The following is a 27,281-nucleotide window of genomic DNA, read 5'->3' on the forward strand; positions in this document are numbered from 1 at the left end:
TCTCACCTCACACAAGGAAGAGGCATTGTTAAATTAGAGACATGGTCCCTTGGAGCTTCTAAACTCAGTCAGTTGAGTGATACCCTGATATTAACTATCCACGACTTGGACTAGCCGTGCTTACTGCTGCAGAGAAATTACTCTGAGAACCTTCTCGTTGTCTGTTTACAAGGAGGATATTTTCAGTGTTGCTTCCACAGTTCTAGTCACACTCTAGAACTGGTCTTTTGAGATCCTCTAAGTGCTTACTTCAAAACTCCAGACAGAAAATTAAGGACAGAGATGAATACATGTTACTAAAAATTTCCTATTTGGAGTTTTTTACGCATGTTGGTACCTTAATTCTTATTTACTAGTCATTTAAAACAACATACTAGTAAAAATAAGTTTGGAGAGACAAGTGCAACTTTAAATGTCAAGTGCATACCAGCTGGTGTTTGAAAATTTCTCAGATCATCAATTATTACTTTCGATTTATATAATTTCCTTCAAGACAATCCTAAAAACTAGACGTGAAGCAACTTGCATCCTATGCAATGAGCAAAAATATTTTTCCCTTTTATCTATGTGAAATTCCACCCAGATTTATCTTTTCCAAAGCCCCTTAAATTCAAAGTTTAACGCGATTTCTCTTATTTTGCAGAGACATACAGAATGTGCAAAACACAGATCACCTCAGCGGATTTCACATATGCTTTAAAGGCCAAGAAGCAGAGTTTTCTGCCCCATTACTCCCCAGAAAATCTAATTACAATTCAGATACTGTATGTGATGGAGGCCAGGAGTGTAGGATGGCAAAATCCCGTGAAAACCCGGAAAGAGGCAACCTGCTGCTCTGGACGAGGAAGGCCTCCTCTCCCAAAGGATGCCGGCCTCACGATCAGGCTTTAAATCTTACCTGATACGAACAGTTCTCCTGATGTACCATCTCAGTGCATCCTAGGGAGCAGACCCCAAAGCAGGACTGCTCAGCGAGGCTGCGGAGGGAAAGCGCGGAGCATCCACTGGCTGAGAGAACGCCAGGGGAAGGCAGGGGCTCCCCGCAGATTAAAATGGATGCTGTTTCGCTGATCAACCTGCGCAGTGGCACTGCCTGCGCTGGGAAGCGCGCAGCGAGCCGAGCTGCTCTCCTCGGAAACCAGCAGTAAGGCTTACAAACATGGAGCTAGGACCGGGCTGGGGGAGGGGGCGCGCTCATCACTGGCACAATCAGCCAATTATATTATCGGCACAAAGAAAAGGATCAGTCTGGGGCTGGTGTGACCTTCTGGTGCTTTATGAAGGCAGTTAACTGATGTGGAAACATTCTAGTCCTCATTAAAGGGGAAAAAGGCCAGCGAGGGAGAGGGAGAGAGGCAGACACAAATCAATGTTGCAGTTGAACATTTCTAACCTCCGGCATCATCCTTCCTGCCCACTGATGTTGCTTGCCTGGTGCTTGTGAAACGAGAGCCCTTAAGGATCATTTCAGAACTTTGAACAGGCGAAAGGGAAAACAATCCATTCTGAATTTTGATACCGAAGGGGTGTTCTCTGTGTTGAGTGTTTGAAGTGTTTGTCAACTTTATAGCTAAAATGAGGACCTTCATTTTTTATAAAATATTATTTTGGAATTCTTTTGATTTTCTACTCATTTTTGGTTCTTATTTGCTTTTTAAGTCAAACAGAAGAAGATGAAATAATTATTCCCATAACTTTTTAGGGAGAGGGCTTAGTAAAGTATTAAAGTCAGTATAATTCATTTCATGAAAATAAAACTAAAGTGCAAGTTTTTTTAAAAGGTCATATATATATATATATACACATACATATATATAAAACCCAGTGCTATGACTTGAATATATAGACACCCTCTATATATACAGCAATATGATCCTAGAAACAGACCATTCCATGTAAGTGACCATAATAGAAAGGATTCTGGACTTCCAGGTAGTAATCAAAGGACACACAAGTTGGACCATACATGTCTCTGCTAAAAAGAGGAGCCAGTTTTGGACTTCTTCAGGGCCGTTGTAGGATTTCAGTTTATAAGGAGGAACAACTAGGCCTATAAATTCTTGAAGCTGTAACGATAGAAAATTTAAAAAATAAACACAATGAAATTTCCCTATCTATATTTCTCAGTTGCTACAGGCAACTCATTTTGTTGTTTCTTAATAAAAACAAGTGGTTCTCAAAATGATTTTCAAACAAATGGAACCCAGTAAAATCTTGACTGAATTTAAACCAAGTTTAAAAACATTCTTAAGCTATTTTGCTATATCTATATCTATCTTCTTCAATACTCTTTTTAATAACTGCAAAGTCTTCATTATGCTATTAATAAGAAAAACAAGTGCTGTTGCCTGATGAGTGGGATCAACACATTTGACAAGTTTTCATATCAAACTCAATCTTAGAGAGTGCTGAGAGTTTGTGTTAAGGATATTTGGCGAAATATTTTTAATCTTATAACTTAACAACATCTCTGTTGCTTGGAAAGAGAAAAACCTATTTTTCTGTATGTTCTTAATTTTCATGACTTGAGATTCTGACAGGAGAGAAGTTGGCTGAGTTCAATTCCAAAGACACATTCACAAGCCTGGCTTCAGCTTCCTGGTTAAGACAGTGGAAAGGTGACAGGAAAGACCCAGCTGGTGATCTCACAGGCTGCCATTTCTGCATAGGCTCGTTGGATTCCAAGGAAAAAGCACTCTGGACATGCACCCTGCCAAACTTGAGGGCCTGGAATCTAGGGGATAGCCAGGCCACTAACATGTACAAGACTTCTTAGGCCAGCTTGTTGGCAGGTGGTCCAATGACAGCTTGATGAACGAAGCAGACAGCTGAGCTAGATGATGAGTCTTCTTAAACAGAAAAGAGGACAGAAAGTCTTCAACGAAAGCAAACAACAGGCAACATATCCCCATCCTAAATTTCATTCCTCCCTCTTGAGCAATCCATGTACGACAGAGACAGAGGCTGCTTTGTGGAGTGCCTTGCTATACAACTGCACAGATGAAGGCTCTGGAATCTGAAGTATGTGCAAGGAAAAGTAAGCCAAAGTTCCTTTGCAAGGTAGCAAATAAGATGAAATGGAAATCTTATGCCTGATATAGGAGGCACAGTCGCAACTTTCCAAGACAGAACAGCTTTACTCCAAAGGCTGCTAAAACTTTAGTCAGGCTACTATTTTGACAATCTAGGACCCTAAGACTCAGGAACATGCTTTCAAGCTATACAAGGCCTAAAAAGTTGCTTTCTGGACTCTGTTCTCTTCTGAAAACTGAGAGCTTCGGGATATATTACATAAACTTCTAAAGACATTTATCATGTGTTGTTTAAAAAAAAAAAAAAAGCCTAAACATGATCCCACTCTTCACAGTTGCTGTTCCATAAATAGTGGAAGTGACTCAGAGGTGGCTATGGGGAGAACAGATTTCTGACAATTGTCTCCCAAATCCTGTCAAAAAGCCCTCTCAAGAGGTATAAACAAGGTTTTAAAAAAAAAGGAATATATCAAGCAAGCTTCCTTCTATAGTCATTCACTGGAAAGGACTTTGTGTTACAATTTAAATTATGATTTGCTAGTACAAAAAAACTAACAGAAATCAGCTGTTCCAAGACCACATAAGCTAGAAAAACTTACCAAGATACAGTAACATTTATTATTTTTGGACTAAAAAATATTGATGAACTGTTTAATATACTTCTGTATGTAGCATAGAGATGCTTTTTGTTTTCTTCTCAGGTCTTCGCAACTTTTCTTCCCATAGAAAGTATTGGGTTTCAGATTTAGATTTTTGGACTAAAAAATATTGATGAGCTGTTTAATATACTTCTGTATGTAGCATAGAGATGCTTTCTGTTTTCTTCTCAGGTCTTCACAACTTTTCTTCCCATAGAAAGTATTGGGTTTCAGATTTAGATGGGGACTTAAGAGATAAACTGTTATTTTCCAGATATGGACACTGAGGCCTAAGAGAGTGGTGACATGCCCAAGAACATAAATCTTCCAGCAACAGCAGTAAGAAGAAAAAAAAAATCCTCCAGATTTTCTTGTGAGTGAGTTCATATAAAAAATGCTAAATGAAGGCCACAGGACTTGAAGAAATAAACCCCTTTTGACTGAACTAATGTAGGCTGGCCTTGAAATCAAAATCTATGGTAAGGTAAGAGAGAGGCAGCAGAGTGGTTTGACCTAAAACTGAATTCAAGGTATGTTTTAAAAGGAGAAAAATTAGACTATTGCCTCATTAAGCCATTTTTCCTGTTTCTTCCACCAAGCAAACTATTATGTCTTTAAATCCTGAAAAGTACTTTTTTGTTTGTGGCAATTAATAGCAACAGAATGAAGATGACCGACAGACACAGGAAAGATGGTCAGCATCACTAATCATCAGGGGTATACGAATCAAAACCATAATGAAATATCACTTCACATCCATCAGAATGGCTGTCATCGAAAAGACAACAAATAACAAATAACAAGTGTTGGAGAGGATGTGTAGAAAAGGGAACCCTTGTATACTATTGGAATGTAAATTGTAGCAGCCAGTATGAAAAAGAGTATGGACAGTTCTCAAAAAAATTAAAAATAGAACTGCCATGTGCTATGCTGTGCTCAGTCACTCAGCCATGTCCAACTCTTTGCAAACTGCCAGGCTCCTCTGTCCATGGGGATTCTCCAGGCAAGAGTACTGGAGTGGGTTGCCATGCCCTTCTCCAGGGATCTTCCCAACCCAGGGATCGAATTTAGGTCTCCCGCATTGCAGGTGGATTCTTTACTATCTGAGCCATTTGGAAAGCCCATATGACCCAGCAATTCCACCTCTGGGTATGTTTCCCAAGAAAATAAAAACACTAATTCGAAAAGACATATGCACGCTTATGTTCACTGTAGTGTTATTTACAATAGCCAAGATATGGAAGCAGCCTGTGTCCATCGACAGATGAATGGATAAAGAAGCTGTGGCATATATATATGTGTGTGTGTATATATATATATATATATAAATAAAACTCAGCCATAAAAAAGAAGGCAGTTTTTCCATTTGTGACAACATGGATAGATCTAGAGGGTATTATGTTCAGTGAAATAAGTCAGACAAAAACAAATCCTGTATGATTTTATTTATATGCAGAATCTAAAAAACAAAACAAATGAACAAACAGAACTAAAGAGAAACGGACTCATAGCTACAGAGAATAAACAGGTGGTTGCCATGGAGAGGGGGTAGGGATTGAAAGAAAAAAAAAGGTAACTATATGAAGTAATGGATGCTAATTAGCTTGATTGTGGTGATCACGTCACAGTGTATGTTAATAGGAAACCATCACATTGTACACCTTAAATATATACAAATTTTGTCAATTATACCTCAAGAAAGCTGAAAAAAAGATTAAAATAAATTTTTGCAATAGGAACAGAATGATGGGGTGTTTCAGATAGTAAATATAGTAGTAAAAAGTCACATCTGCAGATCATCTGAGCATACAGTTTCAAGAGTGAAGTACTGGGGTCAGGGACTGACTTGGGAAAGGTATAAGAGAACTTTCTGGCACAAGCTGAATGACTTGAAAGGGCTCGGCTTCCAGAGGAGTATATGTTGTCAAAACCCATTGAATAAAACATTTAAGATTTGTATATTTCATTGTATGTCAAATGTACCTCAAAAGAATAAAAATGATCTGGTTAATGATATGCAGCTGAAGAATTTAGGGGGCAGTTTAGTGATACCTTCCTTTGAAATGCATCAAATAAATGAGATGAATGAATGGAAAGATAACTGGAAAGCTGTGACAAAGCAAGTTTAGTAAAACAGTAATTGTAGAATCTGGATGGTGCATAAATGGATAGTCATCTAAAAAACTTTTCAATTTGTAAAGCTTTGTAATGAAATATTATGGAAAAAAAGGAAGGTATTGGGGGGATGGGGAAGATGAACAAGAGAGTCATTGTCTTAAGCAATAACTTTTAAGCTTTTCCTTAGGAACTTGCGGAAAGCTGGTAGACATTGTATTGGATTGGCCAAAAAAAAAAAAAAAAAAAAAATCATTCAGGTTTTTCCGTAAGATGATACAGAAAACCTGAATGAAAAGAAAAGGAATTGTAAGGAAAATTGACCCTGTCCACATCAAGGGGAATTGGGTCCTTGGATGACTTGCCCAAAGAAGATTACAGCCAGCATCACTAATGACAATAAACCTTAGAAAATGGCTTTACGGTTTACAGAGTACTTTCCTGAACATCTTCTTTGACTCTTACAACCTTGTAGCTGAAACAAAATCCTGTTATGTGCCATGTGAGGCACTGTTTCTGCCCCCAGGGAGTTTGGTGAGGGAGATAAGGCAGTATACAAATGACTATATATAGTGTTGAATGAGTAAAGTGCTACCAAGGAGATTTTGTTGTTTGCTCACTAGGAATTCAGAAAAGCAAGAAAACACTTAGCTAGGTTAGCTGGGAGACTGCAATAATCATGTTCATTTGGTTTTCTACTTCTTGAGTCTATTTTTTCTATTTCTAGATTAATGTAACTTTCCTTAGAACTTAGATCATGGTTAATTAATGCAGTACTATTATCCCCAACATTTAATACTTGGCCTATAATAGGCTCTCAATATTTTTAAATGAATAAATGAATGCTTATGACTTTTAGAAAGTTACTTCATTGCTCTTAGCCTCAGTTTCCTCATCTCTAAACTAAGGATGTTAATTCCTGGTTTATTGGGTTGATGACATGATAAAATTAGAATAAATGTAAAACAGCTCTAAGGGGCCCTAGAAAGGAACAGAAAATAGATTTCCACCCCCACCCCCCACACCTGAATTAAAAGAAACAACAACAGTCCAAGGAATAAAAAGAGGCTGGAAGGATGGAGGTGATAGTGGGAATGGAAAGTTGAAGACAGAGGGATGCATTTCATGAGACTGTGAAAAATACATTGACGGAACGTAGCCAGTGATCCGACCTGGAAGAGTGAACAGTTCTGAGACCACTGCTGGAGTAAACTTGGTGCTGTGAAACCAAACAGAGAAGTTAGGAGGAGGAAATGATTCTGAGGGGTTGGGTTGCAGTAGTGGTCTTTTATTTTCCACCATAAAGTTTTGAGTTGAAGGTGTAGGAGGTAATGGGGGTTCAAAAGAGAAGTCAGGCCAACAGAACATGGGGGGTCTTCTGCAGGGACAGGATAGTTGCAGAAATGGATTAGATGAAGGGAGAGATTGAAGAGAAAGGACTAATAAGAAACAGAGACATTGCTATGTTGGGCACATCAATCCCCACAGAGCTGGGGTTGGGGCGTAGGGATTAGACTTGTTAATCAGCTGACCTTGAGACAAAGAGATTACTGTGGGTCATCCAGGGCCAAGTGTTATCACAAGGGTCCTTATAAGGCAAAAAGAGGGGGCAACAGAGGAAGAACCAGAGAGATGGCAGCGTGAGGAAAACTCTGCCCAATGTTGTTGGCAGTGAAGACAGAGGAAGGATCCCAGTCCAAGAAGGTGGGAATCCTTTGGAAGATGGAAAAGGCAAGGAAGTGGATTTCCCCCTAGAGCCTCCGGGAGGTGACAGCCCTGCTGACACCAGTGAGATTTCCTAGGGACTTCCAACCTCCAGAATTGTAAGATCATAAATGTATGTTTATCTATTTCAATAAATAAATGTATGACAAACCTAGACAGAGTATTAAAAAGCAAGAGACATCACTTTGCTGACAAAGGTCTCTATAGTCAAAGTTGTGGTCTTTCCAGTAGTCATATACAGATGTGAGTGCTGGACCGTAAAGAAGGCTGAGTGCTGAAGAAATGATGCTTTTGAATTGTGGTGCTGGAAAAGACTCTTAAGAGTCCCTTGGACTGTAAGGAGATCCAACCAGTCCATCTTAAAGGAAATCAGTCCTGAATATTCACTGGAAGGACTGATGCTGAAGCTGAAAGTCCAATACTTTGGCCACCTGATGTGAAGAACTGACTCACTGGAAAAGATCCTGATGCTGGGAAAGATTGAAGGTGGGACGGGAGGAGAAGGGGACGACAGAGGATGAGATGGTTGGATGGCATCACCGACTCGATGGACATGAGTTTGAGTCAACTCTGGGAGATAGTGAAGGACAGGGAATCCTGGCATGCTGCAGTCCATGAGGTAGAGAAGAGTTGGACACAGCTTATCAACTGAACAGCAACAAATGCATGTTGACTTAAGTCACTAAGTTTGAGGTGATCTTTTACCTAGGGTGAAAGCCAGCATTTAGAGGGCAAGAGGAAGGAAGGGGCGTGGGGTGATAAGGTGAGGAGAAGAGGAAAACCAACACAGTGGGGGATCAAAGGGAGAGAGCTCCAGGGTTTCAAATACTGCAGGGAAGCACAACCATCAGTTGTTAAATTTGACAACTGGGAGGTCATCAGTTTCCCTCGAGAATAATTTCAATACTAGTGTGTTAGGGGTAGAAACCAAGTTACAAGCCATTAAGAAGTTGAAGGACTGAGTAGAGAGCAGTTTGTAAAGAAGGTTGTGGATAAATTAGAGCATCAGGTTGATAGCTTGAGGATATAATGGAATCAGAGAGGTGGTTGTTGTGGTTGATCTGTAAGATAGAGGAGATCCAAATGTCTATGTGGGCATCAGGGAAGGAGCCAGGAAGAAGGGAAAAACTGATGGAAAATAACTGGAAAGACCAGATCCTGAATGAGTTAGATCAGGAGCACATAACAGGGCTTCATTTAGCCTTGAAATTGAAGATATGGGGAATGAAATTACAAAGAAATGTTGAGTAAAGAGGAGCCTGTAGTGGAGATGCGGAAAGATGAAAGTGCACAGACTGGCATCTTGATTGGGTCCTTGACAGAAAGACCTCAAGGATGGGGAGGCTGGCTAGAATGGAATCAGAGAAGGAGGATCAGTGTGGGAAAAGCTCTTCCAAGATATCTTGTAGAAGGTGTTGCTGTATTACTTGAGAATATTCGAGAAATGCTGATTAATGCTATATAAGAACAAGAAAAACAAACGGGATAGATGAAACCTATAAGATGTGTTAAGTACAGACAATGAAGTATGTAAAGGGTTGTGAGACACAGATGAAATGTGCAGGATTTAGACAATGAGGCAGAATTCATGAGATGTGATGTATTAAAGAGTAAGTTAGTAACCTGGATGCCTTAGTAATTCAAGCTGAACACAGAAAGGGATGGAAAGACTAGAGAAGCACTTAATATTCATGACATGCTAAACAACCCCCATGCCCTCAATATTCATTAGATTTTACATTGTCCACTGGTGGCACACATTCTGTCCCTACTTGTCCTCTGCCCAAGAAATACAATTCCACAACTGCTCATCAGGTGAGGGAGCAAGTTGCAGAGGGAGCCTGAGGGACTTGCCCCGTGTCTCTGATCAAGCAGGCTGTGTGTCATTGGCAGACACTTTCTGTCTAACTGGGCCTCCTCTCTGAAACCTCAACCCTGGCTTCTGACTGTATCATCAACAAGGAAGGTGGTTGTGGCAGAAAGGTTGGATACACAAATATTACCTAATCCTAGACTCAGGCAGTGCAGTCCTTCACATTCCTGTAGCATATCCTAAGTAGGATTCTGGGACCAATTCCAGTTGGTGCAGGGGAGGGCGTTTCCCCACAGCATGTCATTCTTGGATACCAACTAAGTATCCTACAAGTCAACTCAGTTCTGACACTCTCTACCTGGAGACAGTATCAGAGCCCACAGGTTAAAGGCTCGATCCACATGATTGTCCCCCCTCCCTATTTCAAATGCCAATTGCAAGTCCAGGTTATTACTTGCACTTTTGACCAACGGGCTAGAGATGGGAGGTTCAAGCAAATCCCTCCTTGAGCTCAATTAATTTGCTAGAACAGCTCACAGAATTCTGAGAAACATTTCGTTCACTAGATTACTGGTTTATTATAAAAGGATATAACTCAGGAGCAGGTGGTGCTAGTGGTAAAGAACTCACCTTCCAATGCAGGAGACGTAAGAGACATGGGTTTGATCCCTGGATTGGGAAGATCCCCTGGAGGAGGGCATGGCAATCCACTCCAGTATTTTTGCCTGGAGAATTCCATGGACAGAGGAGCCTGGCGGGCTACAATCATGGGGTCACAAAGAGTCGGACGTGACTCAGTGACTGAGCACTTACGCATAGGCGCCATCAGATGGGAAAGATGGCACAGGGAAGGCGTGGGGAAAGGCTCAGCTTCCATGCCCCCTCCCCCAGCACTCCACTCTCCCTAAACTCCCAAGTGTCCATCAACCCAGAAGCTCTCAGAACCATGTCCTTTTTGGATTTTTATGAAGGCTTAATTTCATAAGTGCAGCTGATTAAATCACAGGTCAGTGGTGATTGATTCAACCTCAAGCGCCTCTCTCAGGTCAGGAGGTGGGACTGAAAGTTCCCATCCTCTATTTCTGTGGTTGACCCTCCAGGCAACTGGTTCCCATCCTGACGTATGTTCAAAAATCACCTCACTAACACAGATAGCAGGAGAGACGCCTTTATCACTCTCATCACTTAGGAAATTCCAGGGGTTTTAGGAGCTCTGTGCCAGAAAGAGGGAAGAATGCCTAATCACAATATCACACTAAGTATGCCAGCTCATCCCATCTCTTTCCCTTGCATCTTGATACGCATTTTAAATTGATTGAATAAGCTGTGATCTGAGCATCTTAATTTGGTCTGAGACTTCTTGGAGGAGTGCCTGGTAGTGGACTTGGAGACTACTATTGCACCAAGGTCATTTCCCAGAGAAAAGGATGCTTGGTATTTGTATTGTCCACAACTTCTTCCCACATCCTCTGAGCCCCAAAAGTGGGAGAGAGAGAAGGCTAAAAATAGGTTGTAATTTTTTATCCTTATAAGAAAATTACCTGAGAGTCCTACAAATGTACACCAATTAATTTACTCAAAAGTTTTTAACTATTCTGACAATGGTTCCACCTGTGTCTATTATTTCAGATATTAAAAAAATAGTTGCCTGAGTAAATTGTTAGCGTGAATCAATTGCTGTCACTTTTTCTTCAAGTATTCAAGCCTGCTTTTCAAAAGAAAACTCATATATAAAACAAACCAAAGTGTTTTCAATCAGAATAAAATTATTTTTCATTCAAATTGATACTATTTACTTATTAAATCCTTGACTGGGAACATGAGACTGATTTTTTATGTACAAAAATTTGAAAATAGACTTTATAAAAGTCAGTGACCGTCTTATTCCAACTGCATGCTTGCTTTATTTTGTTTGTGCCACACCAAGAGAATCCTGTTTCACACAGATAAGTGGTTGGAAATGGTAACAGTCCTTCATAATAGCTTATGCTGCATTCCCCGGATAGTCTTCATTAAACATGTCCAGGAGTTTGAAAGCAACATTAAAAAACATTTATTTTAAAACTGATTCACTAACAACATACAGCAACAGCTCACATTCCTTTTTATAGACAAGATAAGAAAAGACAGAGTACCCAGACTGACACTAGGTCATCAACCTGGAAACAGACCTCTTCAGGTGATACACTGGGCATTCACTTGTGATTTGCACAATCTACCTATTAGGCTTGATGTGGGAATGTGCCCAAAAGATGTGTAGACCTAACCTGACACTGAACTCAGTTGGGCCTCTCGGACAGCCCAGCTCATTTTTCCTACCTGGACATGAATTTTCAGCAAGACCAGTACGGAGCCACCACATTTGTGGTAAATGACACATTTACAAGTTCAATTTTGAGGACTGTAAAAGACTACTTACCCTGGCAGGATAAATTAATATGCTGACGTCAGAAAAGTGGGTGGAGAGAAGTTCTTTGCATAGATATGAGGGAATGAGACCCTACAACTTGGGCTGAAATGTCGTTATATACTTCTTACCATGGCTTTACAGGAAAACTCTTTTCCCAATGCCCAGAACCTCACAATTTCATTTGTTCTCTATTCTGAATTACATTCACATCTCAGAACTCTTTCATTTCCACTTTAATTTTTTAGGGGCTGAGGTGTTCAGCAGTTCACAGAATAGGAGCAAACGAACCTCTAAAAATACCTCCTGCAGCCCTGGGGTTTCTGCAGACACAATCTGAAACCTGATGCATCAGATGGTGCTATAGCCGCTGCCTCCCTCTCCCTCTAGAATAATGAGATGGTTTATATTTCAATACAATCTGCCAAAGCACTTGTTTATTGGACCCAGTCCTAGTCTTCTCCCCATAGTACTCTCTGGCCAACCCTGCCTGAAATTCACAGACTGCATAAGAGCCAGTTATTGGAGAAAGATAGTAACTGACTCCTAGATAAATTTCGGTGAAGTCTATATGGTTTCATCCCAAATTCTGCCAACGTTTATGGACCATTTCTTTTAGTCTCCATTTAGTCTCTGACTTTGGAGTCAGAGAGAGCAGTGGCAGAAAAAGTGAAAAGTAGTATAAACCTGTCAGGGTTAACACAAGACCTTCCAGAGAAAAATAAGCTGGTTCATCAAGAGGGGCCAAGCCAGAACTCACACAAACTGTGTGTGTGTGTGTGTGTGTGTGTGTGTGAGTGAGAGAGAGAGAGAGAGAGAGAGAGAGAGAGAAAGTAAGTTGGTTCGTCAAGAGTGGTCAAGCCAGAACTCACACAACGTATGTGTGTGTGTGGTTTGTGTGTGTGTGTGTAGGTGAAGAAGGGAACACACCTCCCTTCAGCCCCTAATAGAGTTACCTACCAATATAAGTGCATTTAGCTAAAGCAACAGGAGGTCCCTGACCACAAAAAGGGCAGTTCATTTTTCTCAGGTGTTGGTTGATTTAAATCCAGACTCAGTATAGGGAAGGGAACTGACCCTCATCTTGAAGAAAGGTGACCTCTAGTGGACAAGTGTGTTTTGCAATCAGTTCAAACTGAACAGGATTAGAAAACAAAAATAATGTTGAAATCATGCTCCATTGTCTTACTGAAATTTCAGTGATATTTTTAATACTAATTATAAACATAAATACATAAGTCTTCACTAATATAAGAACGTAAATGTCACACTAATGTTAATACATTCAAAGTTACAACCTAGGCCATCTTTGATGGTTTCCAGAATGGATGGAGCCTTGAACCAGGAGTCACAGGCCTGGATTCTGGGCTTGACTGTGCCTCTGATTAGGTGTATTCTCTTGGGCAACCTCATATATAAGAGCCTCTATTTCCTAATCTATAAGATGGGTTTATTTACAAACTATCATCTCCCTGCACCCTCTCTCTTCCCTTCAGGCCATCAGGCTGTTGTCTTCTAAAATTAACTTTATTCTTTATGATGAGGCTTTCAAATCAGTATCAACAGCAGCAACAAAACAAAACAAAATTAACATCACATTTTATATTAGCACTGGATAGTTCCACAAAAACTATTTGCTTTCAACTTAAGATCTTTCCTAATATAAATGTTATGAAAGGTAATGATTTTTAACTTTTCTTCTTACATTGACTGTGGGAAAAAGCATTTCAAAAGCTAAACACACTAGATCATTAGTTTATTATGAAATTTCAGTTTACTTTGAAAGTTAGAGCTACTATTTTCAAAAAAATTTTTTATAAAATAGAGTAAAAATAATAAAAAGAAGGAAAACATTATAATTTATGAGTATATATCTCTTCTGAAAACTACCTGCTCACCAGCTTCATATTTTCCTGCTTTATCACTGAACACAGGACAGAGCATAATAATTCAGGATTATACTCAACATAATCTCTACTGCTACTGCTGCTGCTAAGTCACTTCAGTCGTGTCCGACTCTGTGTGACCCCATAGACGGCAGCCCACCAGGCTTCCCGTCCCTGGGATTCTCCAGGTGAGAACACTGGAGTGGGTTGCCATTTCCTTCTCCAATGCATGAAAGTGAAAAGTGAAAGTGAAGTCGCTCACTCATCTCCGACTCTTAGCGACCCCATGGACTGCAGCCTACCAGGCTCCTCCGTCCATGGGATTTTCCAGGCAAGTGTACTGGAGTGGGGTGCCATTGCAATCTCTAAGGAACTATTTAATATTAAAATTCTTTAGTGCTCTTTAAATCTTTCCCCCCCTCCTCAATACAAGAGTTGTGTAGAAAGGCTACTAGTTATAATGGGATTTAATACTAGTTAGTTATAATGGGATTTAATACTTAAGAGCTTCCTCAGGTAGATTCTCTAACAAGCTTTCCCAGGGCCAGGTAAGCAGCAATCTGGAACGGTTTTTATCATCTTTCTCATTCTTGCCCCTTAAGAGAGGTATTCAAATGATTTTAATTGCTAAAAGGTAGGAGAGAAAATGCTGGTCTAAAAAAGTGTTTTGAGGGATAATAAAATGCTAGAATATCAATGAATTATTACATTAGCTTGCTTTATCTTAAATCTATAATTAAGAAACTTTCTCATTTTATAGAAATAAATTTTTTCAGAACAGAAATCTACTAGTTAGGAAACTGTGCTGCTCTGCTCTGACCAGTAGACAAGGGGTGAACTTGTTAAGGGTTAAGATTAGTCATGGGTTCATGAGAAAGACAAATTACATAGGATATCACTTACTGTGGAATCTAAAAAAAAAAAAAAACAAAACACAATGATACAAATAAACTTATTTCCAAAACAGAAATAGATCATAGACATAGAAAACAAACTTATGGTTACCAAAAGAGAGGGTGGGGGAGAGGGACATTAGGGATTTGGGATTAATAGATACACACTGCTGCTGCTGCTAAGTTGCTTCAGTCGTGTCCTGACTCTGTGTGACCCCATAGAGGGCAGCCCACCAGGCTCCCCCATCCCTGGGATTCTCTAGGCAAGAATGCTGGAGTGGTTGCCATTTCCTTCTCCAATGCATGAAAGTGAAAAGTCAAAGTGAAGTTGTTCAGTTGTGTCCGACTCTTAGTGACCCCATGGACTGCAGCCTACCATGCAGGCTCCTTCGTCCATAAAATAGATAACCAGTAAGGTCCCACTATATAGCACAGAGAACTATATTCAATATCTTACAATAACCTATAATGAAAGAGAATGTAAAAAAATATATATAAATATATATTTAATATATATAACTGAATCTGTTTACTATACACTTGAAACTAACACAGCATTGTAAATCAACTGTATTTCAATGAAAATTTTTTAAAAAGCTCAGTCATGGATTACTCATAAGCAATAAATTCAATCTGCACATTAATCCCAATTCCCTAACTTAACCAGTTTTCCTTTGTGAATAGCAAAGAGCATCTCTTTCAGGCACATAAGCAGGGTCAACAAAATGCCCACTTCTTGTTGAGTGCTAGGACTGTCCCACTGTGTTCGTGCGTTCATTATTTACTAAGAAAGCCAAGACAGAAATGAGCGGTCCTTCCACGATCTGGTGCTTCCCAGAACACCTGTCTGCCTCACTCCGATCTCTCTCTCCTCATCTGAGATGACGCTGAGGGAAGGTGGAGTTCACTTGCTCACATTCCTACCATTCAATCAAAGGAGGGGAAGAAAGGAAAGTAAACATGATCCATTTTGTCCAAGCATCCACGTTTCCTCTCCTCCTCTCATGGCCTCTGTCCCCAGTGTAACTTGAGGAACAGCTGAAAAAGCTCACGGCTGCTTTGCAGACAGACTGCTTTGCACTCTGGTGGTTCCAGCTACTTGTGTTTTGTTTTGAGGTTTTAGGAATCAAATTTGCTTTCCCAAGGACAGAAGTGATTTCTTCACCAGAGCCCTCACTACGACCGAGGCGATCCAGCCTTTGACCCTAATTTTAGATGGCATAAATTTATAAAACGTCACTTTCAAAGAAGTTTAGCTTCGTTCATTCACCCAGCTGCCCCCGATTTCATAGTCTCCATAGCTGCATACTTTCTTGATCTCATTCCCAAATTGTTATACAAAATTAAGCATTTGTAGACTTCCTGTTTGTGAATGAAAAATCCTTCTGAAAACATAAATCAGATTATGTCACGTCTTGGCTTAAAATCCTTCAGTGGTTTCCTACAACATTTAGGCTGAAATTCTAAATCCCTAACACTGCCTGTCACAGGCCCTGCTCTACTCTCCAGGCTTCCTCTGTGCCTCTCACCTTGCTTAATTAGCTCTGGGCACACTGGCTGCCTTTCAGTTTCCTAGAAAATCCAAGATTGCTTCTGTCTCAGGCCCTTCTCAGGAGCTGTTTCTCAACCTGGAGTAACACCTCTGGGTTCCAGTTGGAGGCCTTTCCTTAGCCTCCAAGGCTAAATAAGGTCCTGCCTCAGAATCTGCCTGCAATGCAGAAAACCCTGGTTTGATACCTGGGTCAGGAAGATCCCCTGGAGAAGGGACAGGTTACCCACTCCAGTATTCTTGGGCTTCCCTTGTGGGCCCAGCTGGTAAAGAATCCACTTGCAATGTGGGTGACCTGGGTTCGATCCCTGGGTTAGGAAGATCTCCTGGAGAAGGGAAAGGCTACCCATTCCAGTATTGTGGCCTGGAGAATTCCATGGACTGTATAGTCCATGGGGTCGCAAGGAGTTGGATACGACTAAGTGACTTTTACTTTCAGATTCACTTAGCACACCGTGTTTTCTTTTGTTTTAAAGAAATTTTTATTTATTTATTTGGTTGTGTTGCGTCTTAGTTGTGGCACACAAGATCTTCCTTGCATCAGGCAGGATCATTTGCTACCGTGCATGTCACTGCAGATGGTGACTGCAGCCATGAAACTGAAAGACGCTTACTCCTTGGAAGGAAAGTTATGACCAACCTAGATAGCATATTCAAAAGCAGAGACATTACTTTGCCAACAAAGGTCCGTCTAGTCAAGGCTATGGTTTTTCCTGTGGTCATGTATGGATGTGAGAGTTGGACTGTGAAGAAGGCTGAGCGCCAAAGAATTGATGCTTCTGAACTGTGGTGTTGGAGAAGCCTCTTGAGAGTCCCTTGGACTGCAAGGAGATCCAACTAGTCCATTCTGAAGGAGATCAGCCTTGGAATTTCTTTGGAAGGAATGATGCTAAAGCTGAAACTCCAGTACTTTGGCCTGCTCATGGGAAGAGCTGACTCACTGGAAAACACTCTGATGCTGGGAGGGATTGGGGGCAGGAGGTCAAGGGGACGACAGAGGATGAGATGGCTGGATGGCATCACTGACTCGATGGACGTGAGTCTGAGTGAACTCTGGGAGTTGGTGATGGACAGGGAGGCCTGGCGTGCTGCGATTCATGGGGTCCGAAAGAGTCGGACACGACTGAGCGACTGAATTGAACTGAACTGAACTGAACTGATGTACTCTCTAGTTGCGGTATGTGGGCTCAGTTGCATGTTGGATCTTAGTTCCCTGTCCAGGGACTGAACTCATGTCTCCTACATTTCAGGGTGGATTCTTAACTACTGAACCACTAGAGAAGACCCAACACCATGTTTTCCTTCTTAGCACTTTATGGCAACCCACTCCAGTATTCTTGCCTGGAGAATCCCGTGGATAGAGGAGCCTGGCAGGCTACAGTCTGTGGGGTCACAAAGAATTGGACACAACTAAAGTGACTTAGCACACACACAGTATGTAAGTATCTGTTAACTTGTGGGATGTATAATGCTGATTTGCTCTATTGAACTGTGTACTTCATCCAGCTTGTCCATCCAGCATCTAGCACAGTGCCAGGCACACAGCAGGTAATCAATAATGGAAGGAAGGAAGGAAGGAAATCCTTGAAATTCTCTTGCATCAGGCCTTGGGATCCAGGGCAGGACAGTGCCTGCAACTAGCTGCTCTTAATTCAATTCATCATTGTGGCAAAGCTGGTGAAACAGCCACATCTTCATCCCAAGACAGCGGGGGAGGCCTCACCTGTACACCAAGTGGCTGATGGCCAGCTTGTGAGCTAAGCCGGGTGAGGCATTCCGGCTGCATCTCCCTCCTTGTGAGCAGTGGCTCAGAGGGGCCCCTCACCTTGTAAATTTGCCTCAGAAACTGGATCGACTGTGCCAGCTGGACCTGAGAGAAAAAATAACCATTTACAGCTCCCCATGGAAGGTTAACACATTCTAAAATGCATTCACTAGACTACTACCCCCAATTGAATTCAAAATTAATTCCCAAAAAAAGGAAACAGCTTAGTGTATTTTTTTCCTCCCTTCTCAATTTGCCACCGGCAACTTGTGCATCTAAAAATAAAAAAGATATTGATAAGTGTACAAAGTCAGAATTCTTACATTTAAGGAATGACAAAGTGTCCCAACTAGTTTCCTAACCAAAAGAATAAGATGCAAAATGACCAGTAGGAAGGTGAACTGGGTTTGTGAAAGACTGACATTTAAAAATTTGCCTGCCTCCCATGGAGGTTTAGGCTGGAGGGAGAAAAAGCACAAAAAGAAAAAAATGAGGACTTTTGTTTTCTTAGAGGAAAACAAACAAAGATGACAGCTTAAAAACAAGCAAGAACCTACAGTTTGGGTTGTGGTTTTACAGAAAGTGTTCTACTGTTTGAAGAAGAAAAACTGGATGTGGCTTGAGTCTACCTAATCCCAAAGCGTGCTCTTTGTAGAAAATACCTCCTATTCCACAGTACATAGCATCGTGCTCTCCATAGTAAAGGTGCTACCAAGTTTCAGGACTCCAGGCACTGACCTGCCCTCTCTCAGTGATGAGTTAATTGTGAATCAGAGTTAAAGAATGGATAGAGTACAGGTCATGCATACAGGCTAAGTCACTTCAGTCACATCCTACTCTTTGCGACCCCAAGGACTGTAGCCCATCAGGCTCCTCTGTCCATGGGATTGTCCAGGCAAGAATACTGGAGTGGGTTGTCGTGCCCTCCTCCAGGGGATTTTCGACCCAGAGATTGAACCCAAGTCTCTTATGCCATCTGCATTGGCAGGTGGGGTTCTTTACCACTAACGCCACCCAGGAAATGCATAGTACAGGTCTGGAACTGCAGAATCTAGATAACTAACAGGTGCTTCATTTAGCACAAATCACCACAATCCAGGTTTGATGCCTTAATCTGTATAGAGACTTTGCTTTTCACAGACAGTGAGAGAATGAGGCAGGTTTGCTGACTACCCCCAGATCAATAACTGGAATGCACACCTGCCCTGCCCTGGTGTCTCTTTCTTTCCTTCCTCTAAGGCCACTGCTCTAAGATGTACACTCTACAGGGAACAGATGTCTCCAGTAAAGCCAAGAGAGTTCCTACAAGGAAGTGAGAAAGGCTCTCAGGGAAGGACTCAGTATTCTATTTGGTGTGATAATTGAGTCATGCTTCACTTGGAGTTAAAACTAACTTTAAGATTTTCAATGTATTGATACATGGGGGTAATGAGAATAAATGAAGAATCCTTCTGAAAGTGATGCTGGTTCTTAATGTTGAAAAAATCTATGATTAAAAATTGGGTGTTGATCCAATGTTCACTGCAGCAGTTTGCAATAGCCAAGACATGGAAGCAACCTCAATGTCCACCAACAGAGGGAAGGAGTAAGAAGTTGTGGTATGTATATTAATGGAATCTATTATTCTCAGCCATTAAAAAGAATGAAATAATGCCATCTGCAGCAACATGGATGGACCTAGAGTGTGTTATACTGAATGAAATAAGTCAGACAGAGAAGGAGGTGTTGTTTGATATCCCTTCCATGTGGAATCTAAAAAGGACTGATACAAAGGAACTGACAAGACCAAAAGGGACTCACAGACTTCATGAATGAGCTTACGGTTGCTACAGGGAAGAAAAGGGGGAAGGGATAGTTAGGGAGTTTGGAATGGACATGTGTACACTATTGTATTTAAAATGGATAACCAACAAGGACCTACTGTATAGCACATGGAACTCTGCTCAGTGTTATGTGGCAGCCTGGATGGGAGAGGAGTTTGGAGGAGAATGGATACATGCATATATGTATGGCTGAGTCCCTTTCACTGTTCACCTGAAACCATCATAACATTGTCTGTTAATCAGCTATCAGTTCAGTTCAGTTCAGTTCAGTCGCTCAGTCGTTTCTGACTCTTTGGGACCCCATGAATCGCAGCACACCAGGCCTCCCTGTCCATCACCAACTCCCGGAGTTCACTCAGACTCACATCCATCGAGTCAGTGATGCCATCCAGCCATCTCATCCTCTGTCGTCCCCTTGACCTCCTGCCCCCAATCCCTCCCAGCATCAGAGTCTTTTCCAATGAATCAACTCTTCACATGAGGTGGCCAAAGTACTGGAGTTTCAGCTTTAGCATCATTCCTTCCAAAGAAATCCCAGGGCTGATCTCCTTCAGAATGGACTGGTTGGATCTCCTTGCAGTCCAGGGGACTCTCAAGAATCAGCTATACCCTAACACAAAACAAAAAGTTTTAAAAATTGGGTGTGCCTAAGATTTCAGATGTATTCAATTATTTTCTGATTTACAAATTATATAGTTAGGGTGTTTTCATTATTTTCAAATTACCCATCACTGAAACATTGACATGTAGAGGGGAAGATAAATCCAGTGGCCTGACTCTTCCATGGTCATTTTTTACCTGTTATTTGTTCTTTTAGGGGTTGGATTTATAATCACAGGGCCAGCTACATACTCTATAGGACCCTGTGAAAAATGAAAACGGGGACTCTTTGTTCAAAAATTATTAAGAATTTCCGTATGGCAGCAGCAGAGCATGAAGCCAAGAGCCAGTGCCTTTGAAGTCTGGCACCCTGGGTGAACTGCAGAGGTTACACAGCCATGACACCCATCCTGGGTGGCAGAGGAGGGGTGGAGAAGGAACCAGACATATAGACATTTCCTTTGAGATGTCCATGGGTTCTCAGATACAAAGAAAAGAGTATCTTTGATTTTGGCAGGCGAATATCAATGGCAAGATGAAACTTCCCTCAATAGGAGAGGAAATGAAACTTAAGAGGCTGCTGAGAAGGAGAGGAGAATGACCTTGACCAAGCACACACCACATGCTGGCTGCTGGGCCCCGAACTGGCCTTGAGATTGGCGCTATTCTTTCTCGTTCCAGCGTAGGACTGAGTCCACACTACAAAAGCAGAGTTAACTGAGGTCAGTTGATGGGTTTAAGCTCAGCCACTTCCAGGTTAAGAGATACAGACACTGGGACAGCTGGGGCTATTCTGTACTGGAGATTTCTCTCCTGACTCATATCCTCCGCCTAAGACCACTCAGCCCCACCAAAGATATCAGCCCAAAGACTCCAGAGGTCTGTGTGTTCTGGGCAAGAACTCACCCTCTGCCTCCAACACGAGCAGTGTTCCCCTCAGTGTTGGTCTCAGAGACAGACCATCAACCTTACTGAGAGGTCTTTTTGCTCCTAGTCATGTTCCTTCACCCCTCAGGGCATCCCTCATCCACCTGTATTCCTTTCTGTATGGCTCTCTAACCCCCATCTCAGGCCAGCTCCTCCCCCTGCCAAAGTCCCCAAAGCCTTCCCGGGGGGCCCCACTTCACTGTCTTGCTCTAACAGGCACTGTCTCCCCTATAGCTCTTTGAAGTGGCAGCTCTTTGCCTTCCCACCTCCCTCTCACTAAAAGGGTCTATTGGATGGGCAGTGTCTTCCTATTCACCTCCTGCTTTCCGACCTCTGCTGCTCTCCCTAACACCCTGCTCAGGCTCCTCAGTCACCCCTAGTTAGCCCTCCAGGTTATAATCACCTATTCCTCCCCAGGTGACTCTGCCTCAAGCCTTAAGGAGTTCCTCTCCTCTGTGAGTCCTGTTGTATTCCTAGGAATTTCCATGTTTGCTAAACAATCCCTCTAATATCCTGACCTGTAAATTCCTTGACTGCTTCTTTTTTCTGCTTTTGGCTGCGCCTCGGGGGATGCAGGATCTTAGTTCGAGGACTAGTGATGGGACCCTCTGTACCCCTTGCAGTGGAAGCTCAGAGTTTTTCACCACTGGACGGCCAGGGAAGTCCCTCTTCTTCCATTCTATCTCAGTTATACCTACTCCCATGCTCTTATCCTGACCTTGCCATCACTGATCAAGCCTCCTATTCTCCAACAATCTTGCCTCATCACTCTGCCTGACTCTCTAGTAGTCTAATTTCAACAATTCTTCAACTGCACTGGGCCCTACACCCCATTTCTTGCCCACCTTTCTACCATCCTCTCTCCCTTTACATCCCCCCTTCTCTCTATATACATCTTAAACTCCATGGCCCATCGTTAAAACCACCAACTCTCTCCCTGACTTTCACTTGCCCCTCTCACTTTGCACTCCTTTGGTTAAATTCCGACTGTGGATAACTCAGCTCTTTGCTACTCTGTGCTTGTTCTCAGGCTGATATTTGTGGCTGGAGAAAAATACACAAGCATACCAACTGATCTCACTTGAAATTCATGACCACTAACCCCAAGGGTGCCTTGCTGCTGCCTGGCCTCCTCTATATTCCCCCGTCCATTTACTCCCACACTCCTGTAGACAACCACAACACTCCTTCAGAGAGTTGTCCAGATTCGCTGTCTACAATTTCTCTCTGCCCTTTCTTCTCTTTTGAACACCCTCCAGAGAGGAGGCTCTTGTGCACCCGATGCCACTGAAATGGTTACATCTTCCTAAATACCAAGATCAAATCTCACTCTTTCTCATGCCACATCAGTGAGTAATAGTCAATACTGTAGGCTTCCTAGACAACATTCTCTCCTGGGTCTTTTCCTACATTAAAGGTCTGTCCTCTGTGGATTCCTCCTCATTTCTTCAACCTTTACCCACTGGAGCTGTGCTGTCCAATATGGTAGCCACTAGCTTTGAGTGGCTATTTATATTAAATTATCATTTTAGTTCCTTAGTTCCTAAGTGCTCGATAGCCACACCTAGTGGCTAGTGTCCTGGATGAAGTAGATAGAGAATGTTTCCATCATCACAGAATATTCTATTGGGCAGCGCTGCACTAGAACACCCAAGGCTCAGTCCTTGTGAAGGAGGAAACAGAACACGCTCTATCTTGAAAGCAGGACTCCATCTTGGCCGGATTGTGGACTTTAAGCTATATGCCCAGTATCTATGGAAACGACATACCAACTGGAAAACCAGGCCCCCAGAAGGAAGAGCCCCAGGGCTCTCCTTTGCTTAAAAGAATACCCTAATTAATACCCTAATTATCTGTGTAACCAAATAGAATCATACATTCTATTATGCTTATTGGGGTATGACCACAAGCCTATTGATAATTGTCCACTGTTAACTATCCAGGCTTAAGGCATATGAATCATGGGTTAACTTTGATTGTATGTTTCTTTTTCCTTTGTTCAGACTAGTTTCAGGGAATTTTTGGGAGGTGGGTTTGGGCACGTAAGCTTAGGGTATATAAGGTTTTCACAACAACTGGTCGGGGTCCTTGGCAAAGAGGAGACTCTGTCTTGGGCCCGCGGGTGTAATAACTGTACTCTACTATCTACATTGTCCTTCTGAGTGAGTTTGTTTCCCGGGATGCGTGGCTACAACTCTTGGGCTTCTTCTCTATCTGAACTCCCTCTCCTCAAAATATCAGCCAGTCGCTTGGCTGGTGGACTCCAATACTTATACACCTAACCTGGACCATTTCCTGAATTTCACATTCCTTTATCTGACTGCCTACTCACCAATTCCACTTGCATGTTTAATAATTATCTTACTTTTATCAGTCCTAAAGCGAACTCCTGATCTCTTCCAACCCCTGACTTCTGCAACTCTTCTACCTGATCTTCCCCATTTCAGAACCTGACAGCTCCATGCTTCTAGTTCATCAGGCCTAAACTCTGGGGGTCATCCTGGACTTTTCCCTGCTTCTCACACCCCACTACCTACCAGCAAATCCTCTTTGGCTGAACCTTCAAATACATCCACTGTCTTCCCACTTCTCGCAACCACCATGACTACCATTCTGCTGTGAATCATCACCATCTCCCACCCAGATCTTTTACTCAGACTTCCTGCTTCCATCCTTCCAATTTCTTCCACCTTGGTCTACCCTCAACAAAACAGCCAGAATTAATTCTTCCAAAGGATAATCTGAGTGCATCAATTTTCAGGTCTGCTCAAAATCTCGTAGCGGGAACGGGAGCCAGATTCTTGCTTGGAGCCCAGGAGGCCTCTGTCCTCTGCCTCCCAGCCCTTGGAGGACATGTTCTTTCCCTTTACCTTCTCAATTTCCACCACAAAGCCTCCGTTATTAGTCCTCGATCAAGCTAAGCACTCTGCTTCTCACGCTTGGAGCTCTCTGCTCCAAGAGAGCTGAGAGCTGAGCTCTGCCCCATGTAGCCTGTGACTTACTCTCATATTTTCTCCAGGTTTCCCTTCAAATGCTTCCTTAATCGTGAGGCCTTATCTGACCCACCCATCTAAAGTCATGGTATTCTCACCTTTGTGCCACTCAGGGAACTAGATACTGCATGCCGCAATGGAAAAAAAAAAAAAAAAGGATCCTGTATACTGCAATGAAGACCTGGCACAGCCAAATAAATAATAAAAAAAATTATACAAGTACTTATTTGTTTATTGTTTAACTCCTGGTATCATTTCAGCCTTAGGACTTGAAGGGACCGTTTTGTTTACAGCAGTCTCTAACATGTAGAAAATTGTCTGACATGTGCCGGGCACCTTAACAAATATTTCTTGAATGAATGACCAAATAGAGGCACACATTTTCATTCCTTTCTTACTTTTCTTCAGGTTTTAATCATGTTGCTCTAATAACTACCTGTACCCCTTTGCGGTAAGATCCATTTCAGACAGAACAAAAGCTAAAGATTTTTAAAATATTCTATACTCTATTGATAAATTCATTTGAGAATATATATATATATATACATTTTTCTTTAACTTGTCTGTAATCATAATTTTTAGAAGTTTTATTAATCATTTCCTCTCAAAGGAAGACATCATAATTTCAAGTGTTTAGTCTTGGTGTCTAATTTACCTTTAAGTGGCAGAAGTCACTAATGCTTATTCTGATTAAGGTAGGTGCAGGGGGGAAAGGTAAGAATACTCAATTCTAGAACTGGTTTTGCTCTCTTACTCTGAGAAAAACACTTTCAAATATTGAATTCACTTTGGGGTTGCCCTGATAGAGCCACTTAAGTCTTTTTATAGAGCATCCACCTGAGGTCTGGGCAGAGAATTCTGAGTGACCAACAGCAGAGCTGTGCAGGCTGCCAGGTGTGTGACCCTGGTAACCAGCACAACCTTCATTCAAACCTGGAAATAACCGACTGATCCCAACTATTGATAAGACCCTCTTACCCAGAGAGAGATGGTTCCCAGGAACTGATTACCTGAGCCATCTGCCCTGAGGGTATGGGTACCAGGTAGGGGTGGTGCTATGCTAAGCCGCTTCAGTCTTGTCCAACTCTTTGCCATCCCATCGAGTGTAGCCCACCAGGCTCCTCTGTCCATGGGATTCTCCAGGCCAGAATACTGGAGTGGGTTGCCATTTCCTCCTCCAGAGGAACTTCCCAACCCAGGGATTGAACTCGCATCTCTTAGGTCTCCTGCATTGGCAGGTGGATTCTTTATCACTAGTGCAAGCTAGGAAGCCCAGGTAGGGTGGAGTTGGGGGTTAAGCCCCACCCTGTCTCCAGCCTCACCTAGGAGACAAGAAAAAATCACATGCGGCAGAATCTGCAGGTAGGGGTGCTGCAGGCACCAGCTCAGCCCCCCTTACACCACTGGCCTGCAGAACAAAAAGCAAGAGACAGATTCTAGACAGCCCCCCAAACCAGGGCTTAATCAAGAGGACAAGCTGTAGCCCTGTATTTTCCAGTCTCTGTAAATTCCTTGGGAAAGTAAAGATTTCTCTGCTAAAAGAACAACCATTTCCTTAGGAAGCGTTTTAGGGATAAGAAAATGTTTACTCAACTGGAGTGAACTTGCAAGTGCAAGTCAAACAGAGAAAGAGCAGAACAATTACCTTTTGGTGATGGTGGGTCTCCTCTGTCTTGTTTGCCTTAGAAGACGTATGGATATGGGCTAGAGAGAGTGAGGTGGTTTAAAATCTGTCCACAAATTCTCTGATACTCTCCCCTTGAAGAGGCAGAGCCTCATTCTCTTCCCCTTGAGTATGGGCTGGACTTAGTGGCTTTCTTTTATAGAATAGGAAAAAAGAAGAAAAAAAGCAGAAGGAACACAGAGACTAGGTTAAGAAGCACAGATTTGTCTCTCTCCCCAACCTCATTCACCTGCATTGGGGGAACTTAGCTGCCAAGTTGCAAGAACCCTCAAGCAGCCTATGGAGAGGGCCACATAGTGGGGAAGGGAAGCCTTCAACCTCCAGCTCCGTGAGTGAGTCACCTTGAAGAGGACACTCCAGCCCCAGTCAAGCCTTTGGATGACTACAGCCCTGTGGACATTCTGGCTAAAACTCACCAGAGACCTGGAGCCAGAGCCACTTAGCTAAGCAGCATCCAGATTTCTTTTGTGCGTGTATGTTAAAGAATGTTTTTTTTGATGTAGATCATTTTTTTTTAAAAGCCCTTATTGAATTTATTATAATATGGCTCTGTTTTATGTCTTGGTTGTTTGCTGCCAGGCATGTGGGATCTTGGCTTCCCGACCAGGGATCAAACCCACACCCCACGCCACACCACACGCACTGGATGGCGAAAGTCTTAACCACTGGACTGCTTCCAGATTTCTGACCATCAGAAACTTTGAGATAATAAATGTTTGTTGTTTTAAGCTATTCAGTTTTATAGTAAACTGAAAGGGATGTGTAACTAAGACAGATAAGGACATGAAAAGACCACATAAACTTTTCTCATGTTTAAGTTAAGAACCTATAACATAATTTTGTTAATGAGGAAAAAAATAGTCTTCAGCTGAGAGGAAGAAAAAGGACCTGAGAGGAAGCACAGACTGGAGCAGACCTCTGGGCCAGCCATGCCCAATCCTTGGGCGGGTAAGTTGGCTCCCCCAAGCCTCAGTGCCTCCTCGCAGTGGGGTTAAGAGACCATGTGAGATGATGAGTGCCACGTGCTTGGCGCAGCTCCTGATGCTGAGAGACTGATGGCAGTGACAGGGATCCTGCCACCAGGATCCAGGCTGCCCTGCACACACACAAAGGCCCAGCAGACCCCAGACAGTGCTCTGCCCGTGGCTCCACACTGCCCCTTCCTAGGGAAGAGGACACGAACCTGAGGTGATCAAGAAACAAGAGAGAAGCAGGGAGAGATGCTGGTGACAACACGTTCGGGAGGCTTATAAGTTACCAGGCTTGCTGCACTACTGGCTGCTCTGTCCACTTTGGTTTCGAATCTCAGTGCTATCAATCCCACTTTAAAGTATCTCTAACAGAAGGCGATGGCACCCACTCCAGGACTCTCGCCTGGAAAATCCCACGGACGGAGGAGCCTGGTAGGCTGCAGTCCATGGGGTCGCGAAG

The 27,281-nt window shown here is 42.4% G+C and overlaps 1 protein-coding gene across 5 annotated transcripts in view; it reads right to left on the reverse strand.

Moving 5' to 3' along the window:
• The window catches only part of LOC102407618 (schwannomin-interacting protein 1), a 178,243-nt gene that overhangs the window by 61,686 nt on the left and 89,276 nt on the right, over positions 1-27,281 (reverse strand). Inside the window, exon 1 of one of the 5 annotated variants that reach the window (XM_006072853.4) lies at positions 899-1,574. The exons of the other annotated variants lie outside the window; for them this stretch is intronic. Coding sequence (XP_006072915.1) covers positions 899-928 — 30 coding nt within the window. The 5' untranslated portion in view covers positions 929-1,574. Of the gene's footprint in view, positions 1-898; positions 1,575-27,281 lie in introns of those variants that run through there. 5 annotated transcript variants of the gene reach the window in all.

Source organism: Bubalus bubalis, chromosome 1 (assembly GCF_019923935.1).
Source record: "Bubalus bubalis isolate 160015118507 breed Murrah chromosome 1, NDDB_SH_1, whole genome shotgun sequence".
NCBI lineage: Eukaryota > Metazoa > Chordata > Mammalia > Artiodactyla > Bovidae > Bubalus > Bubalus bubalis.